This window comes from Amblyomma mixtum, chromosome 2 (genome assembly GCF_055824585.1).
Source record: "Amblyomma mixtum isolate Tamu chromosome 2, ASM5582458v1, whole genome shotgun sequence".
Taxonomy (NCBI): domain Eukaryota; kingdom Metazoa; phylum Arthropoda; class Arachnida; order Ixodida; family Ixodidae; genus Amblyomma; species Amblyomma mixtum.
The window spans coordinates 294,572,658-294,586,809 of NC_143013.1; the positions used below are offsets into that span (position 1 = coordinate 294,572,658).

The 14,152-nt window shown below is 45.3% G+C and overlaps 1 protein-coding gene across 2 annotated transcripts in view; it reads left to right on the top strand.

Moving 5' to 3' along the window:
• The window catches only part of anne (polyamine-transporting ATPase anne boleyn), a 127,778-nt gene that overhangs the window by 95,095 nt on the left and 18,531 nt on the right, over positions 1–14,152 (top strand). For both annotated transcript variants that reach the window (XM_089574490.1, XM_089574489.1), the window contains exons 9-19: positions 1,016–1,082; positions 1,843–1,974; positions 2,923–3,099; positions 3,701–3,846; positions 6,287–6,549; positions 7,514–7,661; positions 8,177–8,311; positions 10,933–11,092; positions 11,973–12,212; positions 12,910–13,094; positions 13,818–13,919. In XM_089574490.1, coding sequence (XP_089430616.1) covers positions 1,016–1,082; positions 1,843–1,974; positions 2,923–3,099; positions 3,701–3,846; positions 6,287–6,549; positions 7,514–7,661; positions 8,177–8,311; positions 10,933–11,092; positions 11,973–12,212; positions 12,910–13,094; positions 13,818–13,919 — 1,755 coding nt within the window. The remainder of the gene's footprint in view (positions 1–1,015; positions 1,083–1,842; positions 1,975–2,922; positions 3,100–3,700; positions 3,847–6,286; positions 6,550–7,513; positions 7,662–8,176; positions 8,312–10,932; positions 11,093–11,972; positions 12,213–12,909; positions 13,095–13,817; positions 13,920–14,152) is intronic.

Genomic DNA, 14,152 nt, shown 5'->3' on the forward strand with positions numbered 1-14,152 from the left:
ACTCTCAACCTTCTTTTCCTTTTTCTCTGTTGCTTTGTGGTTCAGTTTATTCAGTTTTTGATTTATATATATAACCTATCTTGCCTGGGCTGTCAAAATGCAGCCAGCACCGATGAGTAAATAATAAACACATGAAGAAATAAATTTGCCAAGTTGGTTGATGAGTGCAGTTTGCAGTGAGGGTAAAAAATTCCAATTCAATTCTCTTTTAATTCTATTCCAATTCTATTCTATTCCTTTGTAGCCGGTGTAGTTGTAAGTATCGGTACTGACTATTTATCGGTTAAGTTTGTATTTTCCCCCCTTTGATGGCATGACACTGTTTTGACCAGTTGTGAGTTTTGTAACGCCACCACTTTTTGGGCGATGCCTGGTTCTCGTGCGAGTGAGCCATCTAATATCTAATGCTTTTGCATTAAAAATGCACGAAAGAATCATAAAACTTTCATTTTACTAGTGCCAGTAGGGTATGATTGCTGCTCATGTTTATTTCTTCCTAATAGCTGAGGCCAGCACAATTTTGTGCATGCTTTTCGGTGCAGTTAATGTGATCAATTTTTCTTTCACTCTTACAAGTATGTTCACCTGTGCATTCAGCTCCCGTGCATGACTTGCTTTCTGGAAGCACCCTAGATATGGCCTTTTTTTTCCTCAGAAGATTTGCTTGTCTATCTCCTGTTCAGAATCAAGACTCAGTCTTTGAATGAGAGTAGTTCAGATTTTTCAGTGTATTTCTCACTAAATATGTTCGTCGTGTTGTGTAGCATGCAGTTTAATTTTATGAAATGCCAAACAGTGACTTGAATGCAGTGTTACAAAGAGTGAAATACAAGAAAGGCACCACAAAGCACCCTGCAGCACGGTGCATTCTTTTCCTTCTGTCCGTTGTTGTGCAGCAGTTTTTAAAGTATTGACTTGCCAAAATAGTCCGGCTCTTGGCATTGTTGATCAAAAAAGTCCTGGGCTGTAGTCCATGCACAGAATTATTCATAGGCTTCTCCATGCACTTTTACAGAGTCAGAAAGCTCTCAGCAACACTGTACATGCCATGGATGTCGTCACAGTCAAGAGAAGCAAAGGAGGTTGGTGGCCTGTTGATTGTTGTGTTCACTTCTTCATTGCATGATTTCCTTTCATGCATCTTGCTTTTGATTCCATATTACTTTCTTACTTTTTATGCTGCGGGTAAAATGTTTACTCATCTAAAATGGTTGTTTTGAAATGCCTATAAGTGTAGTTTGTAAGAGAGTGCCTTCCTTAGATACTTTGGCTAACAGTTACATGAAAATGAAAAAGCAACCTTTCGTTAGATGCAGCTTTCATGACACTTTCTCATGTTTGCATGATATGCCTACTAATTCATGCATTAACAGGATGAGTTGCGTGACTGAATCTGACTGTTTGGAGGCACACATTCCAATTGTTCCTTTTCACATAACACTTTCTATGCTGTTTGTTTTATACTTCATATCATTTTCAGCAATATTATCGGCTGGGCACTAATTATAAACGGTTAATTATGAGGTGAACACTGAAATATTTGAAGATCACAGCATATCATTACTACTCCACAGCTACAATCATTGCAGTGTCTGGACAGCCTTTGCTTTTTATATGTCGAAATGCAGTAGTGGTCTTGTGGTGATAAATTCTTGAAGCAGTGGGAGCCATATGCCAAGCTTTTTTTTTTTTTTTTTTCAAAACTGAAATGCTTGGCTGAACAGTTTTGAAGGTCGAACAAGCACAGCAGTGTGTATTTTGCATAACGGCATTGCATGAGGCGTGAGGTTTAATTTCGAATGCTTTCTGTTTCCTGCAATCCCTTCCCCTCTCTTGCCGCAGTCTATGAAAACATCCCCTCGGAGCAGTTGGTCCCCGGAGATGTCATCATCGTGCCCCGCAACGGATGTGTGATGCAGTGTGATGCTGTCCTCACAGCTGGCAACTGCATTGTCAACGAGAGCATGCTTACAGGTGCTCACTGGCCTTCAGCATCTTTCATTGCTGCGCGTTTTGCGTCATTTTATCTGCAGCTATGTAGGACACTATTGAGCCTTTGTATTTCTAGGAAGGCATTGGAGACTAACTTGTTTTTCTCGCTGCAATGAATTGCCATTTTCACTGCCTGCTGCAGACTTGCATACCCAGTTAAGCTGCGCCAATGAGAGAAGCTGTGTTTTACTCGGTGAATAATCTGCTAGTTGCTGATGGTTCTTTCAAACTTTTTTTTTAAACCTTTCATGGATGAACGTTATGCTTGCAGTAGAAGCATAATGAAAGCATCTTTAATAAAAACTTTGAATGAACCTGCAAGCAGCAGCCTAAAAATTCCCTGATGCTCTATGGATGGGCCCAATGGAAGTTTGATGCCTGTCACAGTCATGCTTCCGTTCCCTAGTAAAACTGCACTGTTCTGGCTAAATAGGAAATAGTCCAGCTTCTCTGCTGCCTGGAAAGGGCTAAAAGTTTGGGAGACCCCTTTTTTTTTTTCTCGTTAGCTTCTAAATTTTGATTATATTAGCTGGTACTGGAAGGTTACATTATTTACACGCTTTTCTTCGGAAGTGTGCTGGTAATCCACTGTTCAGTCTGACGGACATCTGTTCGATGCACCCTATACCATGCTTTCATAGGAAACTCCTCTTAATGTCTCTACTGTCATCGAGATCTGCCATGATTATTTGTTCTACTGCCATGATTATTTGTTCTACTGCCATGATTATTTGTTCTACTGCTTGCAGTAACTTGTTGCTTATTGCAAGATGTTCTTTCCTCGTTAGTTTTCGCCACATCCCCACAAAGGTCGTACGCATACGCCGTGAGTTCGGTTGAATTGGTTCATGGCTGTGTTGAAAACCTGTATTGTGCTCCTCTGTTGGTGGCCACTTATGAAAATGCATGAAACCACACTGCATGTTTCAGGTGAGAGTGTTCCAGTTGTGAAGACACCACTGCCAAACCCTGGAGCCTCGCAGCCGTCACTGGATGTCATGTACCACCCCAAGGAGCATGGTCGTCACACGCTGTTCTGTGGCACTAGGGTCATCCAGACGCGTTACTACGGCACAGAAAATGTGGAGGCCGTTGTTGTACGCACTGGTAAGTCAACATGTCCCTGTTCTGTCTGATCGCTTAGTGTTGGTGAGAACAGCCAGCACAAGAAGAAAGCAACCAGGGAGATTGTTGAGGCGTTCAAAGTCGGCAAGACAGGTGAGAATCGTGTAAGCAGGCTCTAGGTGTCTTTGACAAGAAAGCTGGTTTTTTACACTTGGCCAAACATGCGCCATAGCGATGACCACTTCTTAATCACTTAACCTTGCTTTTTATGTCAGTTGTCTTTCTTTTTCTTCTTGCACTTTGATGTTAATATCTACCAAGAAACAAGCATTGAAACATTAATTTGTTAGTAGCATGTGTTCTTGTCCGTGTCCATTCGTCTTTTGTGCTATCTGTGTGCTGTGTTTCAAGAAGTTATAGTGGGCTTGTAAATCTTGAGAAAAATGTCTTTTTGGGAGGGAGAGATGATGGCTTGGGAAATTTGTCAGGGCTGCCTCGCAGACAGCTTATGTCTGACCACACAAGGACTACTGTCTCAAACTCAGGCTTAGGAGAGGCATGTTTGTGTGGACAGCATTTGCTGGTGCACGCTAGAGCTGCATCCTTCTTTCTCTCTCCTGCCGTCTCTCTTTCCCGTTCTAAGGTTTCCTCACTGCCAAGGGAGACCTGGTGCGCTCAATCATGTTCCCCAAGCCTGTTGACTTCAAGTTCAACCGACACATCAAGAACTTCCTTCTCTTCCTTGCCTCCCTGGCTAGCATTGGTGTCATCTACACCATTGTGCTCAAGGTGAGCTCTTTTTGCAGTTGGTGACTGCTGGTGAGCAAAATCACATCATATAGCAGTTTTTTTTTGTTTGTTTGTTTGTTTGCTTGCTTGCTTGCTTGCTTGTTTGTTTGTTTGTTTGTTTGTTTGTTTGTTTGTTTGTTTGCTTGTTTGTTTGTTTGTTTGTTCGTTTTGTGTCCATATAGTCGGAAGCGAAAATTTTGTGTTGCAACATTAAAAGTTTGGCCAAACATTGGATGAACTGTGTGTTTATGCAGGAGAATAAAAATAAAATGTTTTATTGCCAGTGCAAATCAGTAAAATTTTCTGACTCTTCGCAAGCCAACTCGCACACAATGTGTGCATCCAAGCTGTCGGTGCTCTCATTGCCAACTACCCTCTGAGGTGGCAAGCTGGTTTCAATGCTGCCCAGGATGGTTAGTCGTAGTAAACGTTCATTACAAGGTGGTCTTGAGATAAGATCAGTAGAAGAAATCAGTTTACAAAAAAAAAAAGTCAGTTTCAGTGGTAACATTTTGATGAAGAAAAATATGATTATGCGCCTTCTGATTGGCAGGGATTAGACAGGCTCTCGCATTAAAGGTCCATGAGTGTATTGCTGTGTTCATGCAAAGGACAGACTTGAGGACAGTACAAAAGAGCTGTTGATAGCTCTTGCCCCATTATTGACTCTTATTTGCAGGCTTAGAGCAATGCTCACGCATGGCACATTTTCACATATTAGCTTCATTTTTTTTTTCCTAGTAACAAAGGGAAACTGAGCATTGCATTGCTTTTATTTGCAATATCATTAGAGCTGTCGTTACACCCAAACCCCTCTGCTGGATATCAGGGAATTCCCTGATTCCGAAACGGGACCCAAGTCTAAACATCTGAGGAGAGTACATAAACTCGCTCAATCTCTGCATTGTCTGTGCACGTTAAAGAACTCCAGGTGGTTGAAATTTCTGGAGCCCTTCACTACGGCGTCCCTCATAGCCTTAGTCGCTTTGGGACGTTAAACCCCATAAACAAACAAAACAAAGCATATGTTGGGATCAGAAACTCCCCCTGGGGAATTTCTGCGCACTTCAGCAGTGGGGGGCTGGCAGAGGAGCGCCGCCTTTTCAACAGGCAAAAACAAAGTGACGAGCGGAGTGGGAAGGGGGCGAAGACTCTGAACGTATAACTCAGCTTCTACAAAGCACATTAAAAAAAATTCTTGCTGGAGGATATTTGTGGAGCAGTGTTCTTTAACATCCCAGGCGTACCATAACTTTATTGAGAGATTCTTTTAGAGCCCCTTTAACCCTTTGAAGGTTTTTGCCGTATATGTACGGCGGCGGTTTTCTGTCCCGCAAGGTCTTTGCCGTACGGGTACGGTTTCGATCTTCCGTTTGAAATTTTGCACCAAAAGAACAATGCGTGCTCACTGAGGGGTGCTGCCACCTCTTAGGACTTACAAGAAGTGTTTGAATTTTGTGCTGCCTTCTTACGGAGATAAGCAGAACTTATGTCTAGCTTTAGCGCGGGGGCACAGACTGCGGCAACACCCGTTTTGTAGTTTTGGTTTCGCCGCGTGATCGCAACGGAGTCGGGCGAAATTTGAGTTTTTTTTTTGTAAGCACTATCTTGCAGGGGCTGCCGAAGTTGATTTCTATCTTTATTGGCGCTGCTCTTAGCTTGCTTATCACCGTTGCTCGCGAGGTATTATCGCCGTCTGTGGCAACGCGCCTACGCGGTTTCGATTCCGCCACGGGATCGCAACGGAGTCGCGCGAAATGTGTTTTCTCTTTGTGGGCACTGTTTTGCAGAGGCGGCGAAAGTTGATTTCTATCTTTATTGGTGCTGCTCTTAGCTTGAGCTTGCTTATCACCGTTGCTCGCGAGGTATTATCGCCGTCTGTGGCAACGCGCCTACGCGGTTTCGATTCCGCCACAGGATCGCAACGGAGTCGCGCGAAATGTGTTTTCTCTTTGTGGGCACTGTTTTGCAGAGGCGGCAAAAGTTGATTTCTATCTTTATTGGTGCTGCTCTTAGCTTGCTTATCACCGTTGCTATTCTATTCTATTGAACATTTTCCAGTTGTGAGTGATGCTGTCACCAAAGTACTGTTCCTAATTTTTTTTTACCATTTATTCTCGATTATATACATTTTGTAGATTCAAGATCCGCAATAAAGTAATTTGACCACCTGGGAAAGTTTTCTTCAAAATAATTCGACCCTCAAAGGGTTAAGATTGATGAAAAACCGGCTAGACTAGAATTTGTATACAACGGCAGCATGGTGGTGTGAGCGACAGTGACAAGCTGCTCTCGGTCGAGAAAGGATATGTCGCAGAGTGCTCAAATCGAAGACAGTTACTCTAATGCTATTGCATTTTCTCTTAAGGAATGCTAAAGTGGCGCCATAGTTTTTTTTATTTTAATGTACATTGCCAGTCCTGATGTCCGATTCTCGCAGACCTCCCGAGGGGTGCCTGCAAAAGACATCATCGTGCGAAGCCTGGACGTGGTCACCATTGTCATCCCACCTGCGCTTCCGGCAGCGATGACCATCGGCATTGTGTTTGCCCAGTCGCGGCTGAGGCGGGCACTCATCTACTGCATCTCGCCACGCTCCATCAACATCTCTGGCTGCATCAACTGCTTCTGCTTCGACAAGACTGGCACACTCACTGAAGAAGGGCTCGACCTTTGGGGTGTTGTCCCAGCCAGTGGTGGCAAGTGAGTGCCACACAGCACTGAAAATTTTTTGTTAATGCTCTCTGTGTTTGGGAATGTACTGCTTTCGTTGAGGCTGTGTGAGCAAAATAATGTATTGAGGGAAACATGTAACCCAAAAATGCTCAAGGAATGCATCTTGACGTAAATTAGCATCATAAAAGGTGCAGGTACACAGGTTCCCAGCCACCAGCTGTAACCCAAAGAGCTTGCAATACTTTTATGACCGTGAAATTCTGCCCTGTGGTCTGTTCTGCTAGTACCGAATCAGGAGAGTGCCACAAAGACACTTTGCATTGTACCTATTTCCATTAGCCTGTCTGAGCATTAATTGCCCAGTCCTTTGTCCATGTTCATATCCGCACAACTGACGACGATCCCTGCATTACTTGTTTTAGTGTCAAATAAAAGGACCAGCTTTTTTCTTTTTTTTTTCCTGCACCCGCCGCGTAGGCTCAGTTACGGCGCTCGGCTGCTGGCCCGAAAGACGCGGGTTCGATCCTGGCCGCAGCGGTTGAATTTCGATGTAGGCGAAATTCCGGAGGCCCGTGTGCTGTGCGATGTCAGTGCACATCAAAGAACCGCAGATGGTCAAAATTTCCGGAGCCCTCCACTACGGCGTCTCTCATAGCCTTAGTCGCTTTGGGACGTTAAACCCCATAAACCAAACCAAACCAGCCCTTCACTATGGCGTCCCTCATAGCCTGAGTCGCTTTGGGTCGTTAAACCCCCATAAACCAAACCTTTTCTTTTCTGCCAGTAATGGTGAACTGTTTAGCCGTCTAGAGATTCGCACCACTGGGGGTACAAAAGCCATGCTGTACATGTCAGAAACAAAACTGTTGACCTATAGTATGGCTTTCATGAAGGCTGTGCACTAACCAGCGTAAAGTTGTTCTCCTGGCTTCTTTCTGTAGCTTCGACTGCGTGTGTGAAGTAAAGTGGGGACGATGTCCATGCTGTGCAGATTCCAGGGACAGCTGCCCGAGCCAAGCAAGCTTCCTGTGGACTCCCTGCTGCTCCAAGGCATGGCCACCTGCCACTCCATCACCGTCATCGACCAGCAGCTCTCGGGAGACCCACTGGACTTGAAGATGTTTGAAGCCACCAACTGGGTGTGTGTCACTCATCAGCTTGCTCTGCTGTGCTTTTAACGAGTGGGGGGACAAGTTCTTATGTTACGGAGTACTGTTGCCATGTTTTATGAGAACTGCTTTTTGCCATGGCTATTGGAAATAGCTAGAGTAAACTGTACTTTATAATCTCCAAAAGTGAATCACACGACTTGAGCTGCTGAAATAAGTATTTTTGCGATGTAATTCTGCTTATAGAATTCTATATACTTTAAAGTAGCTTGTGAGCTTAAAATAAAGTGAACATGTCTCCTAGCAAGAACATTAATCTGTTTTTGCACAAAGGTGGGTATTTGAAGCGTGAGCGACATTGGTTTAAACTAGTACTGCATGTGGCAAGACGAAGAAAACTCTTGCCTTTGTTGTAGAGCTAGCTTTTATATTGAGCAGTGTTCTCTCAAAGCTAGTGTCATCAGGAGGATTAACGTTGTATGACAGATCAGTTGCACCCAGTCGATTGGAGGCCTAACTGCGCTGCCCTCTGCCTTCACATGCAGGTTTTGGAGGAGCCAGACATTGATGACAACTCAAAGTATGATATCATCGCACCAACAGTTGTGCGTCCTGGACCTGCCAGCAGCCTCAAGACACCATCTGTGCCTTCTTTGAATGCCTCCGGAGATTTGACTGAGGTTTGACCTGCTATCTTTTTCAAGCTCAGTGCACGTACGAAGTCTTTTTTTTTTTTTTTCCTGTGGAGTTTTGACACCACTGATTACTGTTAGGACTCAATTTATTTGTATCAATATAACTGTGGCTGAAAATTGAGACAGTGTGCGAGTACCGTAGAAACCGGAATATAGGTCGAATTTTTTTTCAAAAAACCACGCCGAAAAGTCGACCCCCGTCTTATATACTGGTCATTGGCAGAAAAACTATGGAAGTCTTGCAACAATGGGCTACTGAAGTCAACAGCCTTCATCGCCATCGGCAGCAGTGCTGTGTTTCGTGACAGCCATTTTGCGTTTCCGTTGACAAAGTTATTTTGGTTACCCTAAACGCTGCTTTCCACCTTTTTTTCAAAATGAGCGGAAGCCGACGGCAGTTCACCGTAGCCTTAAAGAAAAAGGCGATCGAGTACGCGGAAGCTCACGGCAACCTGGCGGCACAGCGCGAATTTGGAGTATCGGAAAAGAGCGTTCGATACTGGCGGAGGCAGAAGATGCGCATTACAACTTGCAGCAACCAAAAAAAAACATCATTTCGTGGGCGGACCGCAGCGTATCCAGAACTGGAGGACAAGGTTGCGGAGTTTGTCCGGGAGCTGCGTGCGAGATCGTTGCCTGTGACTGCTGAACACATCCGCGTGAAAGCGATAGAGATCGTGCGTGCGTCTGGATTCTCGAGGGCGCAGTTTAAGGGCTCGCCATCCTGGGTGCGGCGATTCATGAGGAGGAAGGGCTTCGCACTACGGCGCCGTACTTCTGTGTGCCAGAAACTGCCCGAAGAGTTTGAAGATAAGCTGGTCGAATTTCAGAGATATGTGATTGCACTCCGGCACCGACGCGACTACATGATGGGTCAAATCGGAAACGCCGACAAAACGCCAGTTTGGTTCGACATGCCCTCAAGTCATACTGTTTCAGAAAAAGGAGCTAAGCAAGTGAAGCTTCTAACGACTGGCAACGAGCACTCGCGATTCAGTGATGCTCGCGTGCACAGCCGATGGGTACAAGCTGCCCCCTTTCATCATTTTTAAACGGAAGACACTACCGAAAGAGGAGTTCCCACGCGACGTCATCGTCCGGGTTAGTGAAAAGGGTTTCATGACGGAATCATTAAGGCTGGAGTGGATCCGGCTCGTGTGGAAGCGGCGACCTGGTGCTCTCTTTGAGCAAGCAAACATGCTCGTTCTGGACGAGTTTCGAGGTCACCTTACAGCCAACGTAAAGCGGGCCCTGGGCGATGGCAATACGGACCTTGTCGTCATCCCTGGTGGTCTGACATCTGTGCTGCAGCCACTAGACGTTGTGCTAAACAAGCCGTTCAAAGATAGAGTGCGCGAACTCTACAATGAATGGATGCTGGGCGACAACCCCACCACCCCCACCGGCCGCCTGCGACGTCCACCGCTTGCGACTGTTTGTGGCTGGGTGTCGTCAGCGTGGAAATCGCTCCCCGCAGAGATGGTGCACAAGTCATTTAGGAAGTGCAGCATTAGCAACGCGCTAGACGGCACAGAGGGTGACGCTCTGTGGGACGTGGGCAGCGATAAGCAATCGTCATCCGACTCAAGTTCGGCCGACTCTGACGACTCGGAATAGCTTGCTCACTTTGTGCCCTTCTCTGTGTTGTCACCTCTCCTCCTCCTCTTCTCTCAAAGCTCCTTTGGCAGCTTTTTTTTTTCAACGGTCCCTCTCGGGGCCACCAATCGCACTTCGGCAGAGCATGCAGGCGCGATGCTTCCAGCTGTGTCTCACTCGAGTTCCTCTCTCTACACCAAGTCGCCTATGCGCAGACACTCGCATTTCTTTCAAGGTAAGGGTGTTTTTCGGTACTTCTGCCATTGAAAAAAATGTTTTTCATTTTTAGAATTGGTTAGTTGGGGGGTCGACCTATATTCCGGTCCGACCTATATTCCGGTTTTTACGGTACTTTTTTGAGTATTGTAAAATTTTATGCCCTCTTGATTGAGCCGACAATGTGCAGTGTGAAGTGACGAGTTTCCACCGTCGTCACATGGAAAGCGTTAAACATGGTTAAATGTAACTGCAGCTGTCACTAATTGTATTGGTGCGCAGCTGCACGGCAAACTGATCTAAGGCTAAGCCATGGTTTCCTTTACTTATGTGACCTCGATTAATGCCCTTTTTATGCAGACAGCCTTCACCGTGGCTGATTCTGCTAAAGTATGGTCGCACTTATAGTCACTGAACTGTTTATATATCTTAATGGAAACACATTTTAGTATCTGTATTATCATTATTGTCATAAGAAAAGAACCTTAGTGAACTTTCACTGAACCTGAAAGGGCCCTATTGGTGCATACTTTAATTCAAACTGAAATTGTATTACTGTTAAATGTGACTTGCTGTCCCTAAACTATGCACATGTGTAAGGACCCCATCAGGCAGGCCTTATCTGCCTTTTACTGGGTCACCCAAGATCACTTTTGTGTCTGAGGAAAAATTAGATATTAAAGTGTAGGAGCTCTTTCGTGTAGTGCCACATGGCAGTCAGCTGTCTGTTGCAAACATTTCACACTTATATCTGTTATCAGCAACATGACTGAGTGGCAGTATTTTTCCTGCAGGTGCCTTCATCCCCGGAGGTTGGCATCGTTCGCGAGTTGCCGTTCTCTTCAGCCTTGCAGCGCATGAGTGTGGTCACGCGTGTCTTGGGCTCTACCCATTTTGATGTGTTCTGCAAGGGTGCCCCCGAGACCATCGCATCTCTCTGCAAAGCCGATTCCGGTTGGTTCCCTCAGATTTGACCGAAGGATGAATGTCTGAAGTTTCATTAATGCCATTCATGCAGCGTTGCACAAATTCATTGAATGGCATTAATTAGCTGCATTGCCTTCATAGTGACCTGTCACGATCATTTTCCATGAAATGCACACTCTCATCTCCGTCGTATATAGTCTGAGCCAGCCAGACGTTTGCTTCATGACTGAGAATTGTTTCAAATGAAGGGGAGAACTTGCTGAGAAATTTCAGACAGAAATGTTGGCTTTAAATCGCTTTCAGTGTGAAATGTTATTGTTAACTCCAGATGTTTGACTTGAGCGTTGGTTTACAGGCTCACTTGGCTTAATATTGAACTTTCCAAGCGGAAAAAATCTTCGAAAAATAGTTTTAATATTGTATTTGAACAGTAGTGATAAATATTTTCCGCTACGCACAGTCTTCTATTCCCAAGCGAGTTTTCTACTTCCCCTTCATTATCATCATCTGGGCATTTGGCAGTGGTTCTGAAAATTTCAGTTCTTGAGCCCTTAAAATATAATACCACTGTTATGTATAAATAACCTTAAAGCTTTCTTCTTTTGATATATGAAGGGCTGGCTAAAGTAAATTGTTTGGGTTTGATATGAGTTAAATGCTGCAAAATTGTGTTAATTTGGATGCTTGCAGGATGCTTGACATATACTAAACCTTGGAGCATCCAGTAGACTACGTATTGTGGAGATGCTGTCAAAGGTTTTGGTCAAAGGTTTAATTTCGAGACGCAAGCATTTGGACATCGAAATGACCCCTTTAGGGTATAAGGGGGCTGTATGTGCTGTGTGCCGAAGAATGCTCCAACAAGGTGGGCTCTCTTCTCATCAGATTGCACCTTCTGTGTTCACAGTGCCACCGGACTTTGTGGAGACGCTGACTTCATACACCCAGCAGGGCCACCGAGTGCTGGCTTTGGCACATCGCCCTCTGACATCCAGCTTTGCCAAGGTGCACAGGCTTCCACGAGAGGAGCTGGAAAACAACCTCACCTTTGTTGGCCTCCTGGTGATGGAGAACCGACTCAAGCCAGAAACCACCTCCATCATTCGTACGCTCCGAGCAGCCAACATCCGAACCATCATGGTCACAGGTGGGTGCTACCTCTACTGGCTAGGGCGCGGTACTCACCCGGGGTACTCAGCACCCACGGTGGTAGTTTTATTCCTCTTCTTTCAAGCCTGTGCAGTGTAGATTTATAGCGCTAGCTCATAACATGAAGGTACCTGGCCTCCTTGTAGTTCATATCACACTTCAGTGTGATATGAATTCACAAAATTTTCTGGCTGAAGTGCACTGTATTCAAAGTGTAATACTTCAGGTGTTCCAAACACCCTCCAGCGCCACTGCGGATCACACGAATACACCCACAAATGGTATTGCCTTGCACATGGCAGGTGCTGGGATCGGCAGTCATGCAGTGCGCATCACAATCATTGCTGGTGGCACACAGCCGGAAATAAACGCTGTCAGCCATAAATGCATTAGCTTAAACATTTTTCCCATGCTCAATGATACAAATTTTGGGTGATATGAGCGTTTTCATGGTTCCGTGGAGGCATTTGTATCAATGAGATCCTAGTATGTCTAGGTTGTTGCTTTTGACAGCATGCTCACAACACATGCAAGCATATAGAAATTGCTTAGATAGGCTTTGTGACAAGTGATCAACTTAGAATGGCGCTTTTCATGATATAAAAGGAGTGTAATAAGCAGCACACTCGGGAGAACAGTGTCAGTGGCAAGCCCCGCTGTTGTGTGCTGACACACCTTCTTACCTGCATCACCAGGGGACAACATGCTTACAGCAGTGAGCGTGGCACGTGACTGCGAGATGATCGAACGAGGCCAAGAAGTGCAGATCCTCTCGTCAAGCACAGACTCGTCTGACATGGTGCCTGTCCTCAGTTGGCAGTCCTCAGAGGCGCCGCCCCCCAGCAAGTCTCACTGTGGAGCTGGCAACCACCTCCCCAACGTAAGCAGAGTGAACGCTCCTCTGTTCACTGGCAATGTATGCCTTCCTCTGTACAAATCGAGTCATCAAAATGCACCTCGCAGTGCATGTTCAGGTTAGTTGGTGGACGTACTGTGCAGCTTTATTGAGCACTGAATAAGTACGAAGAATGCAACAAGTATTGAGCCTGGGATCTTATTTGGGCTAGCAAAGATATTTTAGGATTGGCAATTCATAGGTTTTGTATGAAGGTTGCCTTGGCTTCTTTGCTTCGTGGTTATGTTTCATGCTACATGGAGCTCTTGAAAATCCTGCTGTAATGAGCTGCACTGTAAAGTTAGCAGTCCAGAAATGTAGTTGCACTATGTTAAGTCGGCCACTACACGAGTGCTGCCATGCAAACCAGGCTGACCTCCAGGGTTGTGTTGCTGCAGAGCCTCATGGCTGGCTTGATGGTAACCCAGCAGTAATGTATCGGCCATACTATAGCAGCTGTCTTAACCAAGAAACGTGGTTTTATGTTAGTAACATGCGGCGCCGAAATATTTTACTGCTAGCCCATAAAAACAGCTGATTCAAATAGTTTGAAGTAGGTATTTCAGCTTTACGAAAATGAAGTGTGGTGCTGATAGCATGACTGTGCTGCAGTCCGTTTTTGTGTTTCCATCATTCTATTGTTTTTTTGCGTGTTTTCTTTTTTAATCGGGATTTATCAACTTTCTTGCATGGTGTCTTGTCTCTCAGGGTGTAACGTCCATCTCTGTCAACCTGGGCCACCCACTTGTTGCTGTCACGGGCAAGACATTCGCGGTCCTTCGTGAACACTATCCGGATGTCCTGCGTCGGGTAATAGTGCAATTCTTATTCTCGTCTTCATTGCTGGTTAGTCTCTTCTTTTCAGTGCCTACACCCAGTCATTGAGAGTACCCATTCGTCATTAATCCAGCGAGCAATGTGGCGATGCCAAGGGAGCCCCTATTGCAAAGTTCCATATAAGGCACTTTATTGGCTGTATTTTTTGCCATAAGAGTAGTGGCCTTTTGAAGCGCCACTTATAAGCAGTGACTTGCCTTTCTTTG